The sequence below is a fragment of the Hirundo rustica genome, chromosome 1 (genome assembly GCF_015227805.2).
Source record: "Hirundo rustica isolate bHirRus1 chromosome 1, bHirRus1.pri.v3, whole genome shotgun sequence".
Lineage (NCBI taxonomy): Eukaryota > Metazoa > Chordata > Aves > Passeriformes > Hirundinidae > Hirundo > Hirundo rustica.
The window spans coordinates 139,908,377-139,936,227 of record NC_053450.1 but is presented as its reverse complement, the minus strand read 5'-3'; the positions used below and the strand labels follow the sequence as shown (position 1 = coordinate 139,936,227).

The following is a 27,851-nucleotide window of genomic DNA, read 5'->3' as shown; positions in this document are numbered from 1 at the left end:
TCCCAAAGCTGTGCATTTTTATTCTCTTTTTAGCCAATCAGGTACAAACATGGTTCTACTACTGCCTTATTGGACCTATCCGGTCCTAGGATTGATGTAGGAAAGTGGTCATAATTTCTTACACAAATTCCGTGTTTATGACACTGTTCTATCTAGGAATGATAGCAAGGCTACATTATGTTTTCGTTACGTCTAGAACTTAGTTAACTTTGTAAAAGGTGGTGGTACTGAACTTTAAACTAGGCTTTAGGGCTTTTTCTTACTATCTTAATCTCTTATTTGCTTAAGGCATTTAATATATTCTCTACTTATTTAAAAAAACCTTACATTTCTACCTCATATCTGCATGGATTTATTTATGTATTTTAGTTTCTCTGAAGATCTTAATTCAGCCCTCACATTTCTGAGCACTTCTGGGCCTGTGTGGATGGGACCCAGAGGGATTTGCATCCTGACACCTGCAGTTGTTACTCCATTGCCTAGAACTTGCATGGCTGATTACCTTTTTATTTTTTGAAGCATTTCATTCTGCATTTTATTCATAGTGATGTTTATCAGCTAAGCTAATTCCATTTATTAGGAATGTAATGCATCCAGACTTGATTATCTGTATGCAATTTTAGGTAAAGACAGAGGCATTTAATAGGGAGTTTGTCAACAGTCTGTAATTGAGTTAGGCTATCAGAGCTCACACAAGAAGTGTGACTGTGGATGTGCTTTTGTAGGAGATGCTGTGCTAATACTTGTGTTTTTCTTCTGTAGTGGCAGTAGTGGAGGAAGTGGCAGTCGAGAGAACAGTGGAAGCAGCAGTATTGGCATTCCCATTGCCGTGCCTACGCCTTCACCGCCAACCATCGGGCCAGGTATGTGGGACTCTGCCGTGCCGACCTCAGGCTGCTTGTTATTCCTGGTGCTTGCAGAGGGACTTGGACTAAACTTGCTGGGGTAGAAACTGTCCTGAAGCACACTTCTACTAAGGAAGTCACTTAGGAGTTCTGAGTGATGTCTAAAGTTTTAATTCTTTACCAAGAGTAGTTGCAGGACAGTCAGTTTCTGAATAATGGATGGTTAAAATAGCTTTGCCGGTCCATGTTTTTACAAGACATTCAAGGGTGTACAAGGCAAGTAAAAGACAAATGTATCCTTTTAAAGCTTAACTGTAATTTTAAATGTGTCTACGATTTGGCATTTCTGGATGCCCTGAGAGCAGCAGCAGCTACGTACATGTTTAATGGGAAACATTGGCTTCTGAAATACTCTGCCAACTTTGCCATCTGTGGTGAAAGAACCGTGCGGGATCTCTCAGCGTTGGAAGCACAGTCCCTTGTGTTTAAGAATGATGAATGGTGAGATTGAGTAGGGTCCTTCTTTGTTATTATATCTTAGTAATAAACCATCCCAGTCACTTCTTTACTGTGTGTTTTGCAAACCCATAAGACATAAGAAAATACTGATGTTCGGTGTAATGTAATTTTGTTATTGCAGAGATGTCTCTGTCTCTTGGATGACAAGTCTTCACTTCCTTATATACATGTAGGCTTTCCTTTTCCAGGACCTTTTCTGGTCCTGCAGTGGTAAAATAGGCATGAAATCTTACTGCCAAATAGACATGAAATCACTGCCATCTGGCATCCCATAAAAGTCAATGAGAATAAAGATTGGTGTATACAGAACCCTGGGTAAGATCAGGGTCTGAATTTGTATTGGTCAACTGAAGCTGAATTTTCATAATTTCATATTTGTTTGGGAAGCCTGTACTTTTTTTTTTTAAACTTTTAATATTATGGCCTAATTAGGAATAAATATTTTATTAGCACACATTTCTGTTCCTCCTGGAGTCCCGCCAGCACCACCACTGCCTCCACCTCTCCCGATGGGCAGTCTGATAGGTGAGACTTGTCAATGCTGAAGTGATTGCAGTCATGCTGCATAATCAATAATCATCTCTTCCTAATGAACTTAGTGAGGGTGTTTTTTTCTTCTGTAGTGGGACCTATGTGATTTCATTACAAAATCAGTTCTGGGATTTTTTTGGTGTTTTTTTTTTCCAAGGAATCTAATCTCCACTAATTTCCTGTGGTTAAAGCCTCTGAAGCTAAATGCACTAGGTATGGAAAAAAGGCTGCTAGTTGCTTGAAATCTGCTCCCAGTTAAGCTAAGATCCAATTAATCTGATCTAGAAGATCTCAGAATCAGCTTGAATATTGGTATTAGGCTGTGTAACTCCTGCAGCAAGAAACTAAGTCACAGCAGTTACACTCTAGCTTAGAAATGGTAGCTTATGTCTAGGGTGATGTGTGTTCTTTCTGTGGGCATAAAGTGACTGGAGAGCACAAATGTCTGTCACAGTGGCTTGGCTTTGATTCCATAATGCTGCAGACAGTTGTCAAACTGGAAGACTTGAGGATTTGAGCTAACAGTTCTTGAGAAATTGCTTCAAGCATTACATACAGCAGTTAGGGTGGGATCTAAAAGTAGTAATTCTCAAAATAGACAGGAAAAAATACCCCACCCTTTCCTGTCACAAGTTGATGACAAAAATAATTGATTGAGTTATGAAACTAGCTTTAGAGGCTTTGACCCACATAACCCTTTGCACTCTTCCTTACTGAAATGTTAAGTGAGAGTGACTTTGGATAGCATTACAGTACTGCAAACTTCTGGCTACTTGCTGTTTGTGTTTTACGTAATTATATGACATATGTATATAAAAGCATTTTGCATTTTATTGCAAACTAGTTTTTGCATTTAAGAATTGAGCTAGTTCAGCTATAATATGTGAGATTTATTACTTTGCAAGGTATTATTTTCTGTCTGTCAGAGGTTAATCTAAAAGAGAACTTAAACTGTTTTGTTAACCTTGAAGTTTGTGCAGCAAGTAGGTGGAAGGTAAATATGGGTATTTATCATGAAGAATGAATGACATCTTTGTCAGCTGGCATTGGTGATTTCTGATTTGTTAGTACAAATTCCTTCAATATAAAAGCACAACCAGCAAATATGACTGATAAATGTGCCAGGTGTCTGAAGCTAATGACATTTGTTTCACTATTTTATTAGTGTTGTTTTATATTAGATTGGAGGCATGTTCAGCTTTGCAATGGAAATCATTGTTTAGAGCAGCAGTGGATTTTTTTTTTCTGTGTGCTTTTTAATAAAGAGTATTATTGCATGTAGTATAATTGAGATACACTTAAGAGTTGGAACAGTTGGATTCAGTTTACCAGTCCAATCCAGTCTCTCAAAGTACTCTCAGCATTTCTCAATGCCCTTTATATGAGTGTTGGATTATGTTCTGTGTGGTTTTTTCTCATGATTGATTGTAATGGGAATGTTTGTTTATCTGTTAATCACCTGTTACTGACCTTAAATTATTGGAGAACTGTAATCAAGTATTTTCCATATTCTGGACTTTTTCTATTTTCTGCATTCTATCCCAAGTAATGCTCTGCTTAAGTCTTTTCCTTGGTTCCTCTGGCTAATGCTTTTCAGCTGCTCCTGGTTCAGCTCCTGGTTCCCAGTATGGCACAATGACCAGGCAAATCTCGCGACACAACTCTACCACTTCTTCAGCATCTTCTGGTGGATACAGACGGAATCCTTCTGTGACTGCCCCATTTTCTGCTCAACCTCATGTTAATGGCGGGCCTCTTTATTCTCAAAATTCAAGTAAGCTGCTGAGCTCTGAAATCACAAACTGTTTTGAGCAAAATGATTGTAAAAGCATGCATGGCATTTTAATTCATTTATGAAAAGCATCAATGAGATTACTGCTTTCTTTCCTGAAACAGAAGGAAAAACAAACAAGAAAAACCATGTTGAAATTGTACAGTGATTGCACTATATGCAATTATACTGTTTCCCCCCCAACTTGTTTGCTGTTACTCATGACGAGAAATTATTAGGATTGCCTGTCTAATTATAGGCGCATTATACTTGGCATTTCAGGTGTGCTTGGAGAACATAAACTAAACCCAGGGGTTTTTTTGGAAGACCTAATGTGATTGTAGTACAGCCCCCCACTATTTGGATAGTGGCGAAAGAATACTGTCTGAGCACAATGCTCATGTTCCTGTCACACAGTTCCTCCCTGTCTCTGTGTCTCTCTTAAATCCTTTCTTGATTCCAAGTTTCTCCTTTGTTCTTAACTTTAAGCTTGACTGTTAAAGATCTCAGTCTCTCTCTTCTAGCAGACAACTCCTCTGTGCTTTCACACTAGTAGGAGTACAGAAGGAGATGAATGAGGGAAAGGATGGATGCCATGGGCACTTGAGCAGGTTTTAGTCCTGCCTGCCTACCGCAAAAAGGAAAACAAAGTTCACTGCAGAAAGATCTGCAAGATAAGGATCTTGACTCCTGGTAGGAAGCTCTATCAGGAAAATTCTTCCTTGCCATTTCCATAAATTTTGATAAAATATACATTGAGGAGTGATAGTTGTATAATGTTTTTTTCTTGGTAGTGTTCAGAATGCCAACTCTTTAAACTTCAGAGGAATATTTCTTTTGAAAAGAAATGTTGATGTTTGGGTTCAAGATTTCTTTCTTTAGACCAGTGTTTGCTGTTGTGTACTTACTCTTAAGAAAAGAATGCTTTTAAAATACTTGAGACACTGAAGTGAAGCGTTTTTCTCAGTAGTTTAGAAGTATTACATTTGTCAGAAAGTATTTTTATATGCACAGACAGTATCTGTCTTCTCTTTTTTCCCAAACCTGGTTTTCCTCCTACTCTTGCTCATCCATACTAGTGTTTCATTTTCCTCCACATTCTTATTCCTCCAGATTAATTCACCGTAACAACAGAAACTCCCTCCTGCTTGTACAGTTGAGTTCCATTAAACAAACAGGATTTTACTTCTGGGAATAGCTCAGTTGTCTTAAATGCTGTGCACACCACTGTTTCTGAACAATTTACATTTGTCCAAAGCAATTTTTTGCTCAAATGCAGGTGCTGTTTCTTAATCTAGCCTCTCTGGTGTTTTCAAAATACTGATGGTCAGCATTTTTAAACAGTATTTTGATGGGTGTGTTTTGCTACTTGAAACTGTTTTCCTCTGTTTCTGTAACTGGTGATTTTTTTTTTTTTTTTAGTGCTACTGTCTTGACATTAAACCCAGGTCCCATGTTTCCTTAAGGTTTTACTTTTCATGCTAACAAATGCTCTGGTTTTTCTTAGATGTTTACTCCAATTATGTGAGACACTGTTTGTTCTTCTGCTTTTATTGATCATTTATCCCATACAGTTTATTTGATTATTGGTTTTGTAATGAACTAAATGCTTCATTTTAATTCATCAAACATTAATCTTAGTTACAGCTTTATTTAAAACTGTTGCTTACTTGGAAGAACAGAACCTCTTTCAAATTTGGTTCCAACTGGATTATTACCCTGCTGAATTCCCACCTTCACAGGAGTTTCTCTGCTCCAGCGCAAGAGAAATTCCACTGAGAAGGGACGCGGTATAAACAAATGAGTTGATGTTTTGTTGAGTTTCTGGGTGGGGTTTCGTTTTACACTTTTCATTCCCTGCACTTACAGTCCTGCCAGAGCTGATAGTTTGAGTAACTTGCCCTACTGCTCCCATTCCTCTTCCCTACCTGTGCAGGGCAGAGTTGAACATCTGAGCTGTCAGCCCGGTGTCTCTGAGCACGGGTGTGGTCATGTCTCATTGCTCACCAGATAGGCACATACTTCAGAGAAGATGAGCTTGCAAGGGCTTCCTGAGGAGCTCTGCGTGCTCCTGTAGGCACTCGAAGCTCTTGAAGCCTTTGCCAGCCTTTTAGGTTGCTGAGTGTCCTCCCGTCACAGAAGATGTAGTAAAGCCCCACTCTGCCCTAGACCCATCTATTTTTTTTTCTACCAGCAAGCAACTGGGTCCTTTTTTTTTGAGAAAAACAAAAATGCAGTAAGCTAGCTGACTGCCCCTGTCCCAGCAGAGCACAGTGATGGGAGGTGCTCTCTGTGTGGATGTGAGGTATTGGTGCTGGAACACTGCACCCCTTGCAAAAGTTGTCTTTGCTCTGTGTCAGTGCTGCTTTGCTGCACTTGATGCAGCGCTCCACTTTGATTTTAGAGAAGTCCAGAATCTTGCGAAACATCACCTCTACTTCTAGTAGCTCACTTTGAAAAGATAACTGCTAAATTAAGTAATCCTCATTTAGCAGCAAGACAAAAGCTCAATTTTAAATGCTCCCCAGGTGAAGCACACAAAATGTGTGACAGAGCAAGCACCGTCACACGCCCCCTGTGAGCTTCCAGACACGCAGCCTGCGCTCGGCTGTTACCTGAACACGGGCATGCTTTGCTTTTGATCCTCCATTGGCTAACCACGAATTCAGCCTTGTTGGAAACACAAGCTTGAAGAAGGTTCTTGTGTGTGCGTGTTCTTGTTGTTCTTTACATACTTTGTTTTGTGGTCCTCGTTACTGACGGCTGCTTTTGTTTGTTCCCTTTTTTTTTTCCTTTGTCCATTTGACTTTCCCGATATGGTGTGTGTGTTGCTACCAGTTTCTATTGCTCCACCCCCTCCCCCTATGCCTCAGTTGACTCCACAGATACCTCTCACAGGCTTCGTGGCCAGGGTGCAGGAAAACAGTAAGTTTGGACGAGCTGAGCTGTTAAAGGGTAGAGCCTACTCTCTTCTAGCATGCATGGCTGGCAAGTCAGACTCTATTTTGTTTCCTTTTCCAGAAGCTAATACCATCTTGCATTCTAGTGTCAATATGCTATTGGAGCTGAAGGGCACACTCTTCAATATTTTATAACACGTGCATGATTATTGCTGACCCATTTAAGTTCTGAACTGCAAATTTATTACAGAAGTACAGTGTGAAATATGGCATATGTTTGGTGTGAATATAAAATTGTATTTTAATTGAAAATAATAATTTCATGTTGAATCACCCTGCCTTTTTCACTAGGGCTAATTGATTCGTTTTTATTAGAAAGGCTTATGTAGACTGTCAGAAGGTGTAATGTGTAACCATTGATTCCAATACTGTAGCATTTTTCAGGTAGCTGTACAGTCAATTGAAAATGTGCAGTCTTAGGATCTAATGCATTACAAAGGCGCTTGTAAGGCATCTTTTCTCTCGGCAGCCTTTCATTTTCCATTTCTTTGTGTTCTGTTTCACTGCTGAGCTTCCTGCAGCATAGCTCTGCTTGTTAGGTTTGTGAGAGGTGCTGTTTAGCTGTGCTGTGTTTATACTGGTAACTCTGCTTTTGCCATTACTGCTTGATTCCCTTCAGGTGAGTGTTACTGTCTTAAGTGCTAGTGCAGGTGTAAAATCATATTCCTGATCTGGAGATACCCTTTTCTGTAGGAGTTTGTTGCAGTTCTGTAAACAGCAGACTGAATGCAACATAGATAGAGCATGAACTAAATAAAAAAAATGTTTTTAAAGTGTTTGGGAACCATTTTGAGATTTGCTAGAATCTCAGGAGCTACTGCTACACAGTTGGCTATATAGCTGCAGCATCCATTTAGGGACCCCAGGTCTGAGTAGTGCTGCTGTTCTGCTTCCCATTAGAGCTTTTAAGTGGTCGTGTTCTGAGTATTCCCTGTGAAATTGGAGACATCTCTCTGGTTCTCTTCCAAAAGGAAGCTATTTTGGTGCTGTGCCAGGCAAACAGTAAGAATCCCATTGATGCAGAATAGCGTGCCACAAAATTGTGTTGAAAACCTTTCCGAAATATTAAGTGTAGAGGTAAACCTGTTGAAGATGAAGGTTACAGAATGTCTTCACTTGCAGATAAACTTGAGAAAATTGACACCTGCTTCTGAATTATTCCAAGTATTGTCCTCCTGGAGATAACACAGCCCTTGGGAGAGCGGAGGTGAAAGGGACAGACTGACTTGTGCGTGCAACAGCAAAATGCAAGCTGACTTGTGAATGAGTTTGCAGCAAAACAGCTGAAGCTTGAAATCTGGTCGTAGGAATTGTTCTTTATTTTCTTTCTTTTAATAGTCCCTTGGGTTGGAAAGTTACATAATGAGTATGGCTTTGAGCTGCTGCTGCCCCAGGCAGGGGTGCGTGTGGCAGCCTGTGCGTATGCTCAGCAAAACTGGCTGTAGAGGCTGTTGTTGAGTTTTGGCATTGTGTGGTAGACTTTCATCAGCCTCATCTTCTGCAAGAAGTCTCTGGTGATAGGGACACCTGTGGGGGAGACTTGTCTTTTCCTTATTGTAGAAATCTGCAGGTTTGGAAAGCCACATCCTCTGCTTGTGGACTTCTTCCAGAGGACAAGGACAGAGAAGGCTTAGAAACTGTGCAAGACTTTTCTTTTTCTCCTGCTTCCAAACCATGGGCATCTCCTCCAGAGAGGTTTTCCAGTGTGTCTGGTGCTCAGGGACAGCTGATTTGATATAAGTTGCTGTACCCTCACACACAGTCCTTTCAAAAGGAATCTGCTGGTCCCCGTTTAAAGAACAAGGATAGGAATACATACAAGAGAAGATCTCAGTTTGGAGCTATATAAATACTCGTCCCTTTGCCCTTTCTCATTTAGAGTGGCTTTTTGCATGCTTTTTTTCTCTCCCTTAGGAGAAGTGATGCTGTTCTAGAGTCTGGCTAAGTTTAGAACCAGGAAAAGACTAGATTAAAGTCCAAGAGGCAAGGGGATACTTCAGTGGAGTGGCACTTGTCTAATTTTCTGTTCCATTCTCTCCTTTTGTTTAAATGTGAAGTTGAATTGTTTCAAATGTGTCCCATAAAGCTTACAGTTCCTGCAGTGCATCTCAGTTAGAGTATGTCTTGGTGCTTTCACACTTGCATTTCCTGCTCTCTTTTCTTCTTTTTAAATATGCAGCTTCACTGTTGAATAAATATATTTTTTTTTACATTTTAATTTTTTTTTAAAATTTCCTAAGCTAAGGTTTTCTCAAGATCTCAAATGATTGTTGTTTCAACTCTGTTTCTTTTTCCTGGCTGCAGACAGAAATTAAGGGGAGCAAATACATGATGTGCTAAACTGCAGCACAAACCCAGTCCATTCATAAATGGTGTTGTCATGTGTCTGTGGTGGATTAATGAAGCCTGTCTGTGAGTGCTATTCAGCAACGGGCAGGACGTAGCATTCGCTCTGCCTAAGACTTTGTTAGTCTGTCTCCAAGTGACATAAATGGGCTTCTGTATGGGAGAGGAATCACCAATACAGTGGCAGCCAGTCTTAATGATGGCGAGAGCTGTGGGGTGTTCAGCTTAGCTGGTCAAGTTGAAGAGGAGCTGGGCTTGCAGGTAAAGATTTGGCTCTTCAAGGGGAGGCAGTGGGCTGGATGCCTGGGCTGGGGCAGCCCCTGCCCCAGCAGCTCCTGCCCCTTTTGCCCCTGGCAGCAGGTACCAGACCTGTCCCAGTGCAGCCAGTCTGACCCAGACAGGACATGGGAACTGTGCCCAAGTCCCTTGTCAGGGGCATGGGGCCAAAGAGCAAAGGTTAAGCCACCACTAGAGTAGTGACCAGCCAAAAATAAGAAGTGTTCAAGCAAACAAAACCCTTATTTCTAATCTCCACTGCCATTGTAACTGTCAGTACTTAAATCATCATTCAGTGCAGTGTTGTTCTTTCTCTGTTGCTTGGCTTTCCTTTCAAAATTTGTGTGCTGGAGCTGCACATTCTGGGGCCTGGTGCCTCATTCCATCAAACCCTGCCTAGGGCAGTGGTTTTCAGCCTATGTTCTCAGTGTGCAGAATCCCAGATCTCTTGAAAATGAATCTGTGTTGCTATGTAACCAAGCTGATGTTAGGAACAGTAGCATCCTTTCAGTAACTTGTGGCTTCATAGTGCTTACACCAGGTCCATGTATAGCAGACCACATCTCCCTAGGAATAGGATAAAGTGACTTGATGTCCTACATCTGAGTATGCCATCTCTCTATTCGCTGCCAGCTGCTGTCAACGTTACTGGAAACTAATTTAAGGAACTGATTTAAAAAGTGATTTGTGCCATAATGCCTGTCTCTTTTTCCCTTTCCCAAAGCAACTTGTAATTGTGCTGATTGGAGAATCTCAGGGCAAGGATTTGACATTCTGGATTATACATTTAATTCCTTGAGCACTTTTTCTCTAAGAACAGCAGCCGCCTGTCGTAGTTTTCCATTTATTAATTGACTCCTGAATGTGCGCACGCACACAAGCTAGTCTGCAAGATAAGATCTGCACAATGCTTTTCTCCTGCAGAAGAATTACTTGGCTTCCTCTTACCTAGTTAAATCTTTAAAAAGGGAAGAGAATAGTATCTGTGATCCACACCAGATCTTTTTGTTCCCTAATGCTAGTTCTGAGAGAATCCAAGGAAGCAGTGTTCAGAAGTAAATTGAAGTGACTTACAAAGGATTTGTTCCGAACCAGTCAAGCTGCTGGCCCTGTCAGAGGGCTGTTGCTGCCTGGCTCAGAGGGTGCCACTCGGAGTCCTCCATAGCTAACGCTGCAGCGCATGGACATTGGAGCAGGAAGCTTTCCTCTCTGCTGATGTTCAGCTTATGCCCCGCAGCATGTGCTTTGACTCTAGTAGCATTTACACATAGATTTGACCACTAATAACAAATATAGTTGTGTGTTGTAGTTGTTAATACAAAGCCTCTGTTCCTAATCAGTGCATGGTATTATAGTGCATGCTCTGTGTGTTGTCCCCCCGAGCCCTTTTATTTACAGTGTACAGCCTCAGGTTTGTTAGCATCTCCACAGTCTTGATTTAAGAAAAAACAATAATCTCCAAATGTTTCCAGTTGCTGATAGCCCGACTCCTCCCCCGCCGCCGCCTCCCGATGAGATGCCGATGTTTGATGACTCTCCTCCTCCTCCACCCCCACCCCCCGTGGATTATGAGGATGAGGAGGCTGCTGTTGTGCAGTACAGCGATCCATATGCAGATGGAGATCCTGCTTGGGCACCTAAAAACTACATAGAGAAAGGTAAGAGAAGCGTTGCAGCTGTGTTGGTGCACAGAGGATTAATGTTATCTGAAGGGAATGAAGGACTTAGCGTGGGTCTGATGAAAACAGTCATTGTCCCTCCCGAGTCAGAACTCAAACCATGCTTTCCTTAGTTTGTGTCTACACCTAAGGTGGTAAGACGTATTCCTTCTCTGGACAAATTATAAAATACCTTAAAGCATTCTAGAATGGATGAAAAAGCAAGCTTCTTCATGAGAAGCAGATGTAAATTGGATGGCTTTCATCTTTGATGAGCTAGTCTGTAACTACCTCAGGATTGCTGGGCAGTCATCTACAAACTGCTGCAGAACAGACAGAAATTCCAAGCTGTATTTATCTCATCAAACTAGATTACTAGAGTGGATTATTAGAGTTCAAACTATAAAATGTGTTGAGGCCTCCCTGGAGATTTATCAGTGACTCCAGATCAGCAGACTACGAACTGTGCTTAGGTATGAAGTCACGTAATAAACATCTCTTCCCATAAATAACCTACAAGCAGGTTTCCTGCCTGTGGAGTTGTCTGTGCTGTAGCACTGACCATTTTGTCAGCAGCACAGTTGCCAGTTTTCTCACTAGCTGGCTGGTGCTGCAGCGAGTATGAAATGGGGCTGGGTACCTGTGATATTTGTGGCAGAGCTCCTGTGTTCCACCTTCACTTGAGCTGGACTGTGTGCAGGACATACCCATGGAATGAAAATAACTGATGCAGCACATCATTGCTAGGCTTTAAGACATCAGGTGTCTGAGAATATATGTAGGTGTAAAATAGTGGATTCTTGGAATTCATAAAGCTGATCAATTGCATAAATCCATATTAACTTTGGAAGGGTAAGGCTGTGATGTCTGAAGTCTGTGTATTTCACAGTGGTACTTTTTAACTCCAGTATTGGTGGTGGCAACATTCTTTCCTTGGGGAAATCTCTGCTTTGTTAATGGCACACAGCAAGTTGGAGGTTGGTATTCATCAAGGTATTCATCAAGGAGGTACTGAAAATAGCAGATGTTGCTTCTACATTCTTCTTCAGCAACTTTCTTACTTGCACTCAGTGCAGCTCCTTGTAAAGTAGTGCCAGAACTCCTTATGACATAAAAGTTCTGTAGGAAAGAGCATTCATTTGTGTGCAGTGGCTTTAGCAGTGATGTGTGCAGGGCCGCACTGAGGTGCCCACATGGGCTTCAGTGGAATGATTTTTGTTAAATGTTTTTAGCCGTGTTCTAATCAAGAGATTCATATAAAGGGATCCCTATGCTTTTGAGGTAATCTGGTCAGAAATGTGTACCACCCAAGTCAGTTATTCTCCAACTCAGCTTTTATGTGCCCAAAATTCCACTTTCCTGTGTCACAGTTTGGTGTACATCTCTGTCAGCAGCTTAAATGAATGTTCAGTGTAGTCACCACTCACTTCTTAGTGCTAGTTAATGTTGCAAGGAAAGTGAAATTCAGTTTTCTGGGCTTAATGTTCAACAGGAAAAGCATACAAATTCATTATTGAAAATCCCACAATAGCAAACTTTTAACATTTTTCTGAAGTGCAATAGTTTTTTAATACTGTTGCTATTAATAAAATGCTAAATGTGTCCCTGTTTATTCCACAGTTGTTGCTATATATGACTATACAAAGGACAAAGACGATGAGCTGTCGTTTATGGAGGGTGCAATCATTTACGTGATCAAGAAGAACGATGACGGCTGGTATGAAGGAGTTTGCAATCGAGTAACTGGCTTGTTTCCTGGGAATTACGTTGAATCAATCATGCACTATGCCGATTAAAATCCTTTGCTTTTCAAAGTTTGGTCTTGTATTCAAGTCATACCGTGATTATTTACAAGGGATAACTAAAAGCTAACAGAATTGTCTTAATATACTTTCAAAAAATTGTGCCCATTTCTTCAGGCCATACTGTTTTAATGGTATGATTGAATGTCCATCTCTGAGTCTCTGGGGACAGTATGTCTTACCTGATGGCAATTTGTAAAACAAGCAACTGTCTATAACTGGTTATACTTATTTACTTATGCATTGTTAATTTTATGACCAGCCTAAATATTATGGGGAAGTAGGGTATAATATTTAATGAACCATGATCAGATTGTGCCATTACATTTTTCAGTACAGCATGGTAACTAACACTACGTTAGACTAACATATTAAAACCTGGATGAGAAGTTTAATGTTAGTGCTGGTCATATTACTTTTTGTTTAGACTCTTTGCTCATTCTTGAACTATATTTGTTTAAAGCATGCATACAAACTTATGTATTGAAATATACTTTTTTAAAAATCCAAGATGCTTCCAATTGTTGTAATCTTTACCTGGAGTATTCTCACTAAAGTCTATTACAATGAGTTGTTTGGGTCTAAGGTGTCCATGTGATTCAAAAAAATGGGTGGTCTTATGTATGTGTAATTTGTACCCAAGTTTTTTTAATGAGTAAATTTACATTATGACTTTTTCCATTCATAAATATATAAGTGAACCAAAGGTCTTGTCCATTACTTTGTTGGTTGGCTTGGCAAAGAAATTCGGAATGCTAACGTAGCAAAACCGTGGCTGTGTTATCCCAGGCAATGTACTAAAAAGCAAATGTTTGTAACATGACTTTAACACTGACAGAGGGCAAATAAATTAGATCTGAAACATGAGTTACACACTTATACATACTCTTAAAAGTTTTTTTCTGCCAACACTTAATTTTAGTAAGGGTTCTTGACTGAATCTAGTTACCTAGATGCATTAAGCTGGACACCATCTGTAGCTGACACTTCTGTGTGGGAACTCTGTGCAGCAGGGAGCAGAGGGAGCAGGAGCAGGCTGTCCTCCAGATAGCACCCAGGGGGACACAGTGACAGGAACCTGGCCATTGTTCTGATCAGAACAGAGGCCTTTGCCTCTGATCACAGGCACAGATAGCCAGAGAGGGTGTGCTTCCCTGCTCTAGAGATTCTGCGGCTGAAATAACCTGAGAAGGAATGTGGTAGGACTGGGTAATTACTGTGAGAGGAATGTGTCTGGGACTTCAAAGGCGGCTTTTAGGATGCTACAGAATATATTCTATAAATGAGGGATGGGAAGTGATGGAGTTGCAGGTTTGACTGGCTGGTGAATCATTCATTTTTAGTGTGAGTTAGAAATACTGAGCCTTTCATTTTCTGAACAAAAGCATTCATTTGGTAGCAATGTCAAATTCTGCATCATGTTAACTGCTAGCAGGTAGCCACCAAGAGCATGAATTGGAACTCACTGATGTATATAACCAGTTAAAATCCACAGTCTTTTACAGTAAACCAGTATCTGTATATACAATTCCAGGTGCTTCTGGTAAACAGCCAGGGAAGCATCAAAACCTTCTCTTCACAGGAATTTACCAGCTCCCGTACGTGCACGCTGTTTGTTAGTGTAAACAAGTGAAATTTGGAACAGCTTCCGTTTTCATACACTGATTTGTATTTATTCTCATTGTGGCCTTTGTGCATCAACATGTAAACATCGTCCCCATCCCCCACAATCAATAGCCCCCGCTAAAACAATTGTACAGCACAGTTTGATTTACTCTGAATTGCATGGCTTCCTGCAATAAAACACTTTAAACTTTCGTTAAAAAAAAAAAAAGAAAGTAAAACTTCAGAGAAAAAAAGAGGGTTTTTTTTTTAAAAAAAAGTAATTTTTGGTAGCTTGTATTGGAAGCAACTGACTTTTGAAATGAATTTAGGCACAGTCCGGTAAGTAGCTGCCAGAAGGAGCGGAAGGAGCTCTCTCACTTGTCTCGCATGAGAACCATTTCTGTCAGGTGCACGAGGGCCTCTCTCTCGGGGGACGGCCGCAGCTTGCGGATCTCGCGCGTGGCGGCGTGGCAGTAGCGCTGGGCGAGGTAGGTCGTTTGCTGCACACCATCACTCTGATGGAAGGAGACAGAGAGGAAATGGGGAACTGATCAGCCTCCTCCTGCCTTCTGCCTCTTCAGTCACAGGGGAAGTTCTAACGTCAGTAAGTACCCTAACACATTATATTCTGATGGAGAAAGGATGAGGATTCATTCTTTAATCAGGAAAGCCCACCTACCTACTTCAAACTGTCGAAGTACTAAACCTCATCCATGCTAAAACAGCAACTCATCCATTACAAAACAGCACTGGAATTAATAACAAACTGAAACTAATGGTTTATCCCTTCCCCTCTTGCCCTAAATAGAGATGTACAGAACCCCCATGCTATTCTGAAAAGTAGGTATTAATTTTGCACAGACCATTGCTCAGTCTTTTTAGACCAGAGTCAATTAAAACTGGTAGGGAGTGTGTATAACTGCAGTTACAAGACTGACTGGCAATTATGTGCCACTTACACCAGCTGTTCAATACAGCTATGTCTCAGCTGAAGGAACTGAGTTCGTGCATGAGCTTTTTACTGATTATGCAGATTTTATGCTATTGGAGGGGAAAAAAGAAGAAAGTTCTTCAGTACCTAGCATTTCTGCTAAAACACTGCCAGTAGAGAGCTGAGTTGTTCTAACTTGGCATTGTAGATTGCATGCTACTTAGCAGCTATTTGACAATGCAGCCTTGCTACTTTACTTGAGAGACAATGAATTTCAGACTGAACAGCAGGCAGAGGAGAGCAGAAATATTTGGTATCAGTCTTACCTGCAACACATATTTCCGTGCACGTTCAACATCTCCTGGCTTACTGAATCTCCTCATTATCATAGCATTCATTTCTGGAAACTAAGCACAAAGGGAGAAGGGTTTGTACTTGCTTTTGAGTTGTTTTCCATGTAGCTGCCTGCCGTGCTAAGGTCAGAACGACACTGAAGTGCAGCCCTCTTCCCCTGTCACTGTTGTTGCTACAGGCAAGGCTTTAGGTTTGTACTTGCTGTCTGCACGCTATAGCAGAGCCAAAGCATTTAAAATTTAAACCATGTGGCTCTGCTGGCTGTAGCCAAGTGGTAGCAGAAGTCAGCACCTGCCATTTTATCATACTAAACAGATAGTCCAGTGTGGTAATTTCTGATGTGGCTGCTACCTGGTGTGTAATCTGCATCAGATACTCTCCCACAGAGCGTGGTTAATGTTGTCACTCCTACAAGAAGCACCTCTGCCCCCACACGTACAAAAGAACCCAGGATGTTTGTTGTTGGAATATTGCACAGTTTCAATTTGTACAACCCTCTCATGGTAACACTGGCTGTTACATTCTTTTACGTTTTCCATTGTGCTGGTATTTTACAGATGCCGATTTTTTTAAAAAATAAGAGAAAAATGACAACTATGGGGTATTTTGTTTTCAGTCACGTAGCATTTGTAGTTAGCACTGCATGCTCAAGAAGGTAACTCAAGTCAGTTGTTTGGAGAAAAATCACATCACTTAGCTAAATATGCAGCCTCTTTCTTCAGACAGCCTAGAAACAGAAAAACCTATTGCTTAACAAAATAAAGTCACAACTCAAGGCAGCTACTCCACAGAAGAATTCTTTTTAAGGGAAAGAGCTGTTTGTTTATCTTGCCTGAAAGGATTAGAGTCAAAGCTGATTTTATTACAATACACTTGTAAACAATGATCTGTTTTCCTTGCACCCCTCTGGTCCTGCAACTGCAGCTTTACAACCTTGTTCAGGTACAAACATGTAGCACCCCTCAGTGCTGTGACATTTTCCTATTACTCATAGGAAATACTCATACTCAACTTGGAGATGCATTCAGAAGTTCAGTGGTGACTCAGATTTTATCTAAAAGAAGAAAGTTATGGCTTCTAGATCCTAGCTTCCTTCCCAGGTAATGACAATTTAATTGCAGTGTTCATGCAATCAGTTTTCACATTATTTATATTTACAGTTATACAGGATGCATATGGGATCACTTTTTATATTTAAGCACTAAAGGACATGAAAATCCCCAAACTTGTAAGGCAGAGCTGTTATTAGCAACTCTGCATATTTAGTGGGCAGCACATCAGCATTTAACAGGAATGCTTATAGTAAAAATAAACCTTCACTCTTCAGCTGTACTTGTTTAAGAGGAGCTTTAGAATTAGCATACACTAGTATATTTCTTTAAAAAATAAATGGGGTGTTTAGGTTTTTTTTACTGAGTGACCTAACTTTAAATACTGAATAAATAGGTTTTATATCAAGGTAAACATTTTTTTCTCCTTAATATTCTAATGCACAAAGGTGTATTTCGGAGGGGAGAGGATAGGAAGAAAAGGCATCTGTCACTGAAGATTCAGAGCACATTAAAAACTAACAAGTGTTTGTCAGGAAGACAACTTGAGGAGTACCAGCTGCATGAAAGTATAGCAGCAACACTAATCTGAAAAGACAGCCTACAATTAATAATTACACTTTGGACTGTCTCCTAGTCCTGGCTCATGAGTTTTTTTCTCAGTACAAATATATGAAATATCTTTTAGTAGCATCACAAGTAAGTGTCTCTTGAAGCTCCACTTTTTTTAGCATTCATGCTTTGTTTCTATGTCAGTTAAGTCTGTAGTGCTGTTCTTACAGTTTCTTGAAAACAGCAGCACATTTTCAGCAAAGAAGTTTTCTGGCTAATGCAGAAAACTTTATAAGATGGTCAAGTTATCTTTCAGTGCAAAAATGTACACTTCCCATCTATCAAAGATGTAAATGAGGAAAAGCATTTAAAAGTGACCTACAAAGAACAAGATTTTAAAATAGGACTGACAGATTTTCTCTTCTTGTATTTCTATATTATGAACTAATTTATCTTGTAAAGCTAATTAAAAGAGAGATGAAGTTCAAAGTCAGAGACAGACAACCCAAACAAATTAATAAAGAATAGTTTTAATTTAAAAATCAGAATATTCAACACCCACAAGACAACATCACCCATTCTCCGCCAAAACTGGGTGTTTGCAACATGCCTTGTTTCCTTGCACACGGCTTTAGCACACACAAAAACAGTTTTACAACTCCCTCCTCCCTCTCTACCCGAGTGTCTCACTGTTCTTTGGACAGCTCCAATTGCTGATGACACAATTCTGAAATAATGATTCAAGAACATGCTTGTGAATCCCCCAGATGAGCACTGGGAGACACTGAGGACATGGAAGAAGGTTTTTCTCAATATGCATTCATCTGCTTTCTCAGTTGGCTGATACTCTGTCTTTTCTCAGATACAGATCCTTATAAATGGAAGGATGATAAGGAACCAAACAGAGTGAATGCTCCACCTCTCCCCACAACAGGCTCTTTTAGAGGGGGAAGGAAATGTCAGAGTTGGTGGGGTTTTTTTGTGGGTGGGGTGTTTTTTTTTTTTTTTTTTTTTTGTGGGTTTTTGTTTGTTTGTTTTTAATGATTTAGAACTTTTCCCATGTCAAGCTCTAAGCAATTCCACTGAGAGATCACAGACAAGAGCTCTGCTGGAACTAATTGTGCCAGTTTTTATATCATGCTGTGAAACCTGGTAGGAAGGACTGCCTTTTAAGCCCCAAATCTGCTTGCCTCTGGTGAAAAAGACACTGGAGCAAGGAATTAAACCAGTTTCTTTCTTGTTTATGGATTAGCACTGATTTTAATGTTTTTATTTTTTTTCATACTGCTCACACTTCTGTGTCCATTCTGCCCCTCCAAATTATTTTTGAGGCACTGAAAATCTTGACCAAGTTTAAGCTTGTTTTATTTATGACACTCCCTTTTCTCTTATCCAGCCTTCAGACAGGAAAGCTACCCATGTTTGTAATTGGATAATACTTGAGGACAAAGAGATTAAGAGATCAAATCCAATAAATAAAGGCACCCACCTGAAGGCAAGGCAGGGATTTCAATTTTTGGCCCCAGATGGATAAAAAAGCCCAGAATGAAGCAAAAAAGCCTACATACACAGTCAAACCCGGGAAGATGATTCAGGAGAAAACACAAGCAAGAAGCTGCTTAGGAATAACCTGTGCAAAATGTGCTTAAACTCTCTGAATACCTACAAGAGCCTAACAGTAAGTAGAGTTGTGCAGGAAGGTGTTTCTCACAACCTGTGTGTGCACAGAATCCATCTGACATTGAACACACTGATTTGTAACGTGCCACTCTCATCACTGACACTGGAGATTTGATTTCAGCTGGTCCTGTGAGGAGTTTACACTTATTATTTCAAGGAAACAGCTTCCTGCTGACTTACCTGTCGACAGGCAAACAAGACAGGGCCTGTGGCTAATCCAAGCTTGAGATCTGCTGCTGTTGGTTTCCCTAGATGGTCAGCACATGATGTAAAATCCAGCACATCATCTATCAGCTGGAAAAAAAATCAACATACCGATTATTTAAATTTTTTTTAAAAATTAGAGCTAAATACAGAATAATCCTTGTTAAAGACAAGACTTGTAGGAAAGATTAAGACAATCCACTTTGTTTTCTTAAGCACTTTGGAGAAGTTTAGATTTTAGATTCCATTTAGATCAACAAAAACACTACCTGAAAAGCTATGCCAACATTTTTTCCATACTGGTATGCAATCTCATGAACTTTGGGATCAGGGCAGCCTAGAATTGAAACCTGAAAAGACAAAAACCCCAAGTAAATAGAAAGCTTTAGTTAGCATCCACTTGCAGCCCCTGAATATAGGTGTGACACAGCCAGCACAGGCAGGAGGGATCTGGGAAAGGCCGAAAAAAGCTGACTCGGGCATGTTCTGGCTTATCTCTGTTCCTGGAGACACACAACTAGCCAGGCTTACCAGAAAACAAGGCTGAACAGCAGTGCAGTATTAAAACTACATTCAAGTCTGCAAAGAGATTAGCTTCATTAAATATTTACAGGCTTAGAAATTACAGTGCAAAGATAAAGAGAGAAGAAATGTGGATGCACTTCACATGCGGGGTAATAGTTGTATACAGTCTAGTGATGGGGAAATTAAGCTAATTACATATATAAATCAGTCAGGGGATAACTGGAGGTCAGACAACAGATAAATGGACATTACGTGTCTTAAAAGATCACAAAGCTGATGTGTTGAACCCAGTACAGGAGGGGCAGTTGACATAAGGATGATTATTTTTAAGGTGATGTTAACTGTATCTGACTTGCTCAGGAAGATGAGTTGATTAGCTTGCAGGCAAGATAATTAGTGGCAAAGGAAAGACAGCAAATGAAGAAAGCACTCCAAGCTGACAAAGGTACCACTAAACTGAGACAAAACATTTCACTTGAATGTACCATCAACTACTTGAGAGACAGAAATTTTGCTGAACAAACTCCACTATACTAAAATACAAGACTCTAACTAAGGTTTGAGAATTAATATCTTGCTTCAAAGTAAGGGCATTTATGCCTTTTGCACTTATGTACTGATTATACATTTTGAAAAATGAGGTTGGTTTAATACTCAGATTTATTTCAACCTTCAATAAACCAGTTAGGAACAGGGGACAAAAATCCACCCTGGTTTATTGCAGGCATTCCAAATCTGCTGTGACAAACACAAGGAGTGAAGATACATTTTACCGCAGACTAAAAATATATGCTAGGAAAACCACACAAAATAAAAATGTGTGTGTGTGTGTATTTTCCTCTTTAACATGGTGTAAGGTAGGATCATAAAGAAAACCCCTCCAACCCCAAAACCAGCCTGTGAAGATGGAAATAAGAAACACCATTATATCCTAATACATGTGATGCAACTTGCACAAAATGAGAGATTGTTTCATGCATCAGTGCACTTCACATCTGAGCATCAGAACACTTCCCAGTCATAACCTGCATCTGTGGATAACTAAACCCCAGAGGAATCTGTATGACTGAGGAATTAACAGCATCATAAATTCCCCACTTTTATTTAAAAGAGGAGGGCAGTATAGCAGGAAAATAATGCTACTTATCTCTAATAATCATACAAAATCCTGAAGGCTATTAAACAGAGTGAACTGCAAATATGAGATATTTAAATAGATGTTGCTAGGGACTATCAAAGTAGAACATTTTGCCCTTTTATCCTCCTTTTGATGTTTGTCTCTTAAATAGCAGAATTTGCCCGAAGACCTAACTGCTGCACCATGCAAACTTTTGTTTGCTTCTGTAATATCAATCACATAATACCAGCATGGCAGGGGGACTGCATCTACCCTTTTCCAAGGAAAGCCTTACCTACCTCCACATTTCATTCCATGTGGAGGATTAAAATACGGAATTCAGTGACAAAATCCTGGTTAATGGCAAAGGGTTGGAGGGGGCAGTAGCTGGCAGAGGGTGAGAGGAAGTGCTATGTAAAGAAAAAAGCTTCCTCATTTAACCTGAAAGGTCATTTTTGTTCACAGACAAAAAAAAAATTAAAAATTCGGGAGATTTGTTTTGCCAGTCATCCTCAAGTGAGCAACCCTCTGATCATGAGCACATCATAAAACTGCAATGACTGGAGTGGATCTGTCAGGGGTTCCTTCAGGATGCAATTTCTCCAGCTGCTCTTGTAGATTGTTGCCCCCAGCTGGACACTGGCCGGGCTGCAGCCTGTCACTCCCACACGGAGTTTAACTGGAGCTGTACTGGGATAATGCTCTGGGATAATACAGGCATTTGCAAATACCAATCAGGATAACCAAGTCAATACAGTCATGTGTGGTTAAATGATAAACCTCTCCCTTTGAAAACAGCCTAGAGCTCCCCAGATAGGTATGACTGGTTCATGATGAATTTAATCTTGCAAGAATTCAGGCCTGTCCTCCACTCAATCGTGACGAAAAATCCTTCCTAATACCAAGTGGAACAAATTCTTTAGAAAAGTTCTTTGAATTCAGCAAAGCAGGTCAATCTCCTTGGTGTTATTTCAAACGCGCTTTTTTAAAAAAAAAAAAAAAAAAATTGCTCCTGTTACATTATACAAGAGACTATAAACCCATTCTGCCTCTTTACTGAATTTCACATCCATAAAATACATCATCAGCTCTGGGTAGATACATCCTGCTCTGATATTTAATATGTGACAATATGGCAGCTGGAACTGAAAGCATTTGCACATTTCTACCAGTGCTCTGTAGGTCAGAGAGGAAAACCTGCTGCTGGACCAGAATATGCTTGAATAAACACTACAAGAGATGTTTGTTCTTGTACTCCTAGATTTGTGGACTCCATGGAAAGGAAAAAGCTAAAATCTTCCCCTTTTCCAGCCATTCTCCTGCATGCCCATCTCCAGAAGCAGTCAGGTTCCTGCCTTCTCATTCCTGGCTCATCTACCACTGTTTTTCTAGGGAGGAGCAGTGTTCCTCTTTCCAGGAGAATAACAGAATAGTTTAGGTTAGAAGGAGACTCTGAAAGTCATCTGCTCAGACTTTTCTGCACAGTTAGATCATGTTTTTCAGAGTTGTGTGCAGCTGATTTCTGAGCATTCTTAAGGATGAAAAATCCCACTCTCTCTCAGCTACGTCGCAATGCTTGACCAACCTCATGGAGAAATTTTTCCTCAAACCTAATAGAATTTTTCCACAGTACAACTGGTCCCTTCACTGCACATCTCTCCATCCTCTCTGTGCCCTCCAATCACAAGCTGGAGACGGCAGGAGGAATCAGGAATCCTGCCCTTACCTTCCCTACTCCAGATTCAAACCAGCTCTTGGCACATCAATTTCTCCAGCCTCTGCCCTCACAGTGGCCCTTCAGAGAACTCCCTGCAGAGTGCCCATGTGTGTCCTGCCTGGGGGAGCCCAGCCCTGTGGTCTCACAGCCACTGCCCTGAAGTGCTGCCTGGAGCCGTGTCCCCTCCCCATGTTCACCCTCCACGGCTGCTGGCAATGCCACCGACGTCTCCAGACCCCTCAAAACCCTCCTGGGAACTGCTCTCGATGGAGGCCTCCCTGGCACAGGGAGAGATCTACACAAGGCAGACAGCTATCTCGTCCTGAGTCTGCATTTTCATGCCTTTGACCTTTCCTCAAGTAATTCATATTTTAACAGGTTAGCCGAGTACTCGTTCATGCGGAGTTGTACCTTTCAGTAGCAAAGAGTATCTGCCCGAATACATGTGATATAGTTACTCAATTCTTTTTCACAGCAAAAGAAATACCCCCAAAGGACTTACTGTATTATAACTATTAAGCAAGGGGATTTACTAGGTGACCATAATATCCGACACCGCTATGCTATTACCCTACATCTGCCGCTGGACGTTACTGCAGCCTGCAGGTGCAGCTGGGCTGGGGGGATTCAGTTCTGCTGCTGGGGCTCGCAGCTCTCATTTTCCGAGGCACCAGTTCCACGTGCTGGTAGGGTTTCCTGATGGAGCCCTGTGCACAAGCCAAACTAGGAACTGGTTTGAGCAGGAGCTCACAGTAGCTGCAGATTACTGCTTTCTTCAGTCCCTTCCACAGCCGTGCCTTATGCAAGGAGGCACAAGCTTGCTCCTAATATGGAAATCAAGAACCTCTAGTGCACCTTCACACTTCACACTCAAAGCAAGCACAAAGTATCATCTGAAAGTATTTCCTGCAAAATATAAACAGCTTTATGAGGCTCAGGAATTCACATTATGGCAGGGTTTAAAAAAGACGGAAAACCTGCTCGAGTTATTTTGCTACCTCCAGCTGGCCTGATGACTAAACAGAAATTCCACTTCAGCTTTATTGTTTCTGAATTCTTGAACTAAAGTCACCTCATGTTTCCCTGAAAAATGCCTTGCAGTAACTAAGGCTTCAAAGACTCTGGGCCATCTGCCACCGTTTCCTTTTACACTTTGACTGAAACTTGGTAACATTCCTCCATGCAGAACTATTGCAGAAATAAGCTGGAGACTGGGATGGCTCTTAACATCTTGAACAGACCGTTCTGTCCCTAAGTCCTAACTTAAAGCATTTTGATTTCAATGCAGTAATGCTTTGGTGGTACAGAATGTATCAGTTACAGTGTATGTCTTGTTTAGACCTTTTTCCAGGAATATTCTATTCTTCCATTTCTAAAGTATGGCACTGTGGAATTCTAAGTTGTCACCTGAACTTGTCTGACATCTTTCCAATTAATACTTGTATTTTATTCAACCACAGCAATAAATCAGTTTTTTCCTGTCATTAACAGGAACAGAACTGCTTTTAAAACCCATAATCTCTCCTCTTAGTTTTGTCCCCGAAAATAAGATATGAATACTCTTGACTCCCTAACTGAATTTCCTTTCATGATAGAACTGATGATCCTGCTTATTATTTTCTCTACAGAAAACAGAAGTCCTTTCTGATTCCAATTCGTCAGTAGCCAAAGCCATCTAAACAAAAATATCTCAACAACCACATGCAACAAAAAAAACCCCAAATCCCAAATAAAACTTAACTTAAAAACTTAACTGCTATCAGTAAAGCTCTCCTAATCCATGCAGAAAGAAACTGAGGGAAACATACATATTCAACTCATTGGTACTATGTGCAGCAAGTAAGGATTTGGCATGAAGAGAGACCTCCTCTTTCAGTTTTCCTTTCTAACACAAATTTTACAGCATATAAAATTCCAGCAATTCAGCAATGGAACAACTCAGACCAGCCACTAGAAAATAAAGCAGCCAAACACCCCCTTGACCAGCATTACAGCCTCAGTCTTGAGGGAAGTGCTTAAACCCTTAACTCTTCCAAGTCATGAGAAGGAAAAGGCTTAAATTAGCTTATCTGTAGGGAGAATCCACCCAGTGGGAATGTGATTTCTTCTATCTGCAAAGATTCTTTTAGGCAGACTGTCAAAATGAATATTAAAACTTGTGAATATTTTTTCTGGGGTAGCAGAATAATGTGATGCTCTTTGCTAGTCCAGGTGCCTACTGATATAAAACAATACTTGCAAAAGAAAATTGTCAGGGTCATATCGCCATTAATATGAGCAATCCAGAAGACTTTATTTTTTTCCTCCAACTAGAATAAAAAGTATTTCCCTCCCCCAAAATCCATGTGTCTCGTTCTATGTAATCATTTTGATACAAGCAATTTTCAACTTCTGTCTGTTCCACAAATGTACCAGTTCTCTGAGAACAAAGGAAGATGATTAACACTAGCACAGATTTTTAGTCTAATTCTCTTAGAACTCCTGCTTGCTATAGAATCCATCAGCTATACTGCCTTTCAGTAAAAAGAATAAACAAAACTCTCATTTGGGGCGAGATTATTACCCACCTCTATTTTCTGCACTAACTGAACATCTATTTTTGTGTAAGAGCATAATCTTGAATTGGATCTTTTTGTAATCAAGTAAGAGAACTGAGTGACAGGGTTGGATAAAGCAATTGCTAATTAAAACCCCCAGACAAATCAAGAAGTACATGCTTCTGTTTTTTACAATTTAATGTAGAGATATCAGGAAAATGTTTTCACACAGAGGGTGGCTGGGCACTGGAAAAGGCTCTCCAGGAACGTGGTCACAGCACTAAACCTGACAGGGCTCAAGATGTGTTTGGACAACGCTCTCAGGCACATGGTCTGGCTCTTGGGGTGTCCCATGCAGGGACAGGAGTTGAACTTGATGATCCTGATGGGCCCCTTCCAAAGCAGTTTCCTCCCATTGTTACTATTTAAGGTCTCACTCAGCACCAGTGAGTAGGGCCAGATGTCAAAGAAGATTTAAAATCAAATGATAGGCTCAAAACTGATCAACTGAGTTTAAAACCAGTGTCTCAAAGTTGCAGAATTTCATAAATTGAGGATGGCCACCATTATGATTATTTGAACCTTATTTTGATTCAACTGAGGATAACAATAAATCTGTGTTTAAGTAAAAAAAAAAAACGCTAAGAAAAAGTGAAAACCAATATTGGAGGCTACACAGCTGAACTGTGATAAAATTGACAATCTCAAACCCATTCACATCCTGGCAGAATACCATTACAAGGGTTTGCTTTGGAGGGTCTCCAGAGCAAAGAGCAATACTAGCTGTTTAGCTGTGAAGCTGACAGTATGGAATGTTAACTTCAGAAGAGACAGACGTACATACTGCTTTACAACTGTTTGCTATCAGACTCGCCGTCTTCTTAAAAGTCTTCTCGAGGTAGTGAGCAAATCTCTCATTCTCGTTTTCCTTGGAACCCAGCTGGAGGAATTCACCTAAAATTTGCACAGATGGGAGGTTTTATTTGTGGGCTTACTGCTTAGGCAAGCAAACGGGAAGATAAAATAGGAAAAAAACCTTACCACGCACCAGATCTTCAATCACCTGAGTTAGAACAGAGATGATAGTAGTATTTCCAATTCGTGCTAAAGCTACAGAAGCAGCTGAGAGGATGAAGTCACCAGCTAAAACAGCCTAAGAACAACAACAACAAAAAGGTGATCCCTTAAGTCTTTTCCTGTATTACTACAGACAGTACAATTTCCTTTATTTATCAGATCTACTCACATTATGTAACTTTCATACATAAACCACAAATATCTCATTTTAAGAGCGAAAACCACATAACCAATTGAAATCTGTGAATTTTTGGATCCCTATATTATAGTACTGTTTATATTTTTCTGTATAAGCACTGTCCTCCGTGCATGCAGTCTGTGTTTGCTTATGAAGTTTTTTTGAACATCAGTTCTCTATTTGACCATTCTCTTGTGGCTGTTATGCCATCTGAACTCTGAACTGCCCAAGCTCCTTCCTTGCATTTTCTTGTGAAGACCTTTGTTGTAACGCTCTGTGAAGAAAACACCAACTTCAAAAAAATTTCCCACTGACTGAAAACATTTTTGTGTTCACCACCGAATCAGCATTCAGGGTGAGGTACAAGTTTAAAGTATTTCAACAGCACTGCAGAGAATAGCACAGGGAATGTAAAAAAATAAAATCAGTAATAATCACAGAGGGGGTCAGGTTGGAAGGGCAATAGTCATCTGGTCCAACCACCCTGCTCAAGCGGGGTCATCCCAGAGCACATGGCACAGGATTTCATCCAGATGATTCCTGAATCTCCCTAGTGAGGGAGACTCCAAAGCCACTCTGGGCAATCTGATCATATTCAGGTGGAACTTCCTGTGCATCAGTTTTTGTCCATTGCCTCTTGTCCTATTATCTGATAAGAGCCTGGATCCATCTTGACACTGCTCTCAGACACTTAAGATGAGGGCTCCGTGCAGTCGTCTCCTGTGGAGGCTGAACAGCCCCAACACCTACACACTTCAATCATTCCCTATCTAATGCCTCCAACAGTTCAGAAAAGGAAAACACATTTGTCTCACCCACAAACTGTGCACACCTCTTCATATGTTTTCTGACATTTTCCACGACCTAGGGATAGTAACGTTACAAACCTCTAGGTGTTTGTGCTCTGCTGAAATTCAAAGACAAGTCTTGCACTCTTTAGCAAACTCACTTTCCTCTCTCCCCAGATTCGATTAAGCGTCCTTTTTCCTCTGCGAGAATTTGCATCATCAATAACATCATCATGAACTAGACTGGCTGTATGGATCATCTCAGCAATTATGGCCACAGAGCGCTGGCTTGCTTGCACCTCCCTAAAATAAAAAACAGGAACTGTCAAATAATTAAATCAATTACATACACTGCAATGCACAAAAAAAATACCTCTATTAAAAACCAAACAAAAAATGTTTCTCTGAAAACAGCTGTCACAGCTTTTTCCTGGTCTGAGCCCCTTCTTTCATACCTGGAATTAGGAAGACAAGAGAAAGTAAGATCACGTTAGCACAGGAAGTGCAGAGGCACGAGTCCATCCTCATTAGGCCTATTTCTACATCGCTGCATTAACAGTACTGCAAAACTCCTGTGGTACTGACTTTAATCCCTCTAAATCCAGACTGCAATAAATAGCACAGCATCAAGGATGCTTGGCTCCAAGACTGAAGTCTGGAAAACAGCAGAGAAAAGAATGCCAGGTCGCTTTGTAGATGAGTTTTAAGTGTTCCTTATCTCTGTTGCTCTACCTATAAACCTGGCATCACAAACTGTCTAAAGCTGGATAACTCTACTAACCAGTGAGCTGGAGAGATCAGAAGGAACAGAAACCTGCATTGGACATTT

At 40.6% G+C, this 27,851-nt stretch overlaps 2 protein-coding genes across 11 annotated transcripts in view; one reads left to right on the top strand and one right to left on the bottom strand.

Moving 5' to 3' along the window:
• The window catches only part of ABI1 (abl interactor 1), a 78,412-nt gene extending 64,998 nt beyond the window's left edge, over nucleotides 1–13,414 (top strand). For 2 of the 10 annotated variants that reach the window (XM_040055694.2, XM_040055761.2), the window contains 6 exons: nucleotides 763–863; nucleotides 1,815–1,889; nucleotides 3,493–3,669; nucleotides 6,505–6,591; nucleotides 10,721–10,906; nucleotides 12,527–13,414. In XM_040055694.2, coding sequence (XP_039911628.1) covers nucleotides 763–863; nucleotides 1,815–1,889; nucleotides 3,493–3,669; nucleotides 6,505–6,591; nucleotides 10,721–10,906; nucleotides 12,527–12,702 — 802 coding nt within the window. In that variant the 3' untranslated portion in view covers nucleotides 12,703–13,414. The remainder of the gene's footprint in view (nucleotides 1–762; nucleotides 864–1,814; nucleotides 1,890–3,492; nucleotides 3,670–6,504; nucleotides 6,592–10,720; nucleotides 10,907–12,526) is intronic. The other 8 variants (XM_040055727.2, XM_040055713.2, XM_040055703.2 and 5 more) reach the window with 4 other exon arrangements.
• Nucleotides 13,415–14,268: 854 nt separating this feature from the next.
• PDSS1 (decaprenyl diphosphate synthase subunit 1) overlaps nucleotides 14,269–27,851 on the bottom strand; it is a 23,123-nt gene continuing 9,540 nt past the window's right edge. The window contains 7 exon segments of the mRNA XM_040055779.2: nucleotides 14,269–14,828; nucleotides 15,571–15,651; nucleotides 19,060–19,173; nucleotides 19,353–19,433; nucleotides 25,824–25,933; nucleotides 26,021–26,132; nucleotides 27,184–27,325. Of these exon segments, the coding sequence (XP_039911713.1) occupies nucleotides 14,688–14,828; nucleotides 15,571–15,651; nucleotides 19,060–19,173; nucleotides 19,353–19,433; nucleotides 25,824–25,933; nucleotides 26,021–26,132; nucleotides 27,184–27,325 (781 nt within the window). The 3' untranslated portion in view covers nucleotides 14,269–14,687.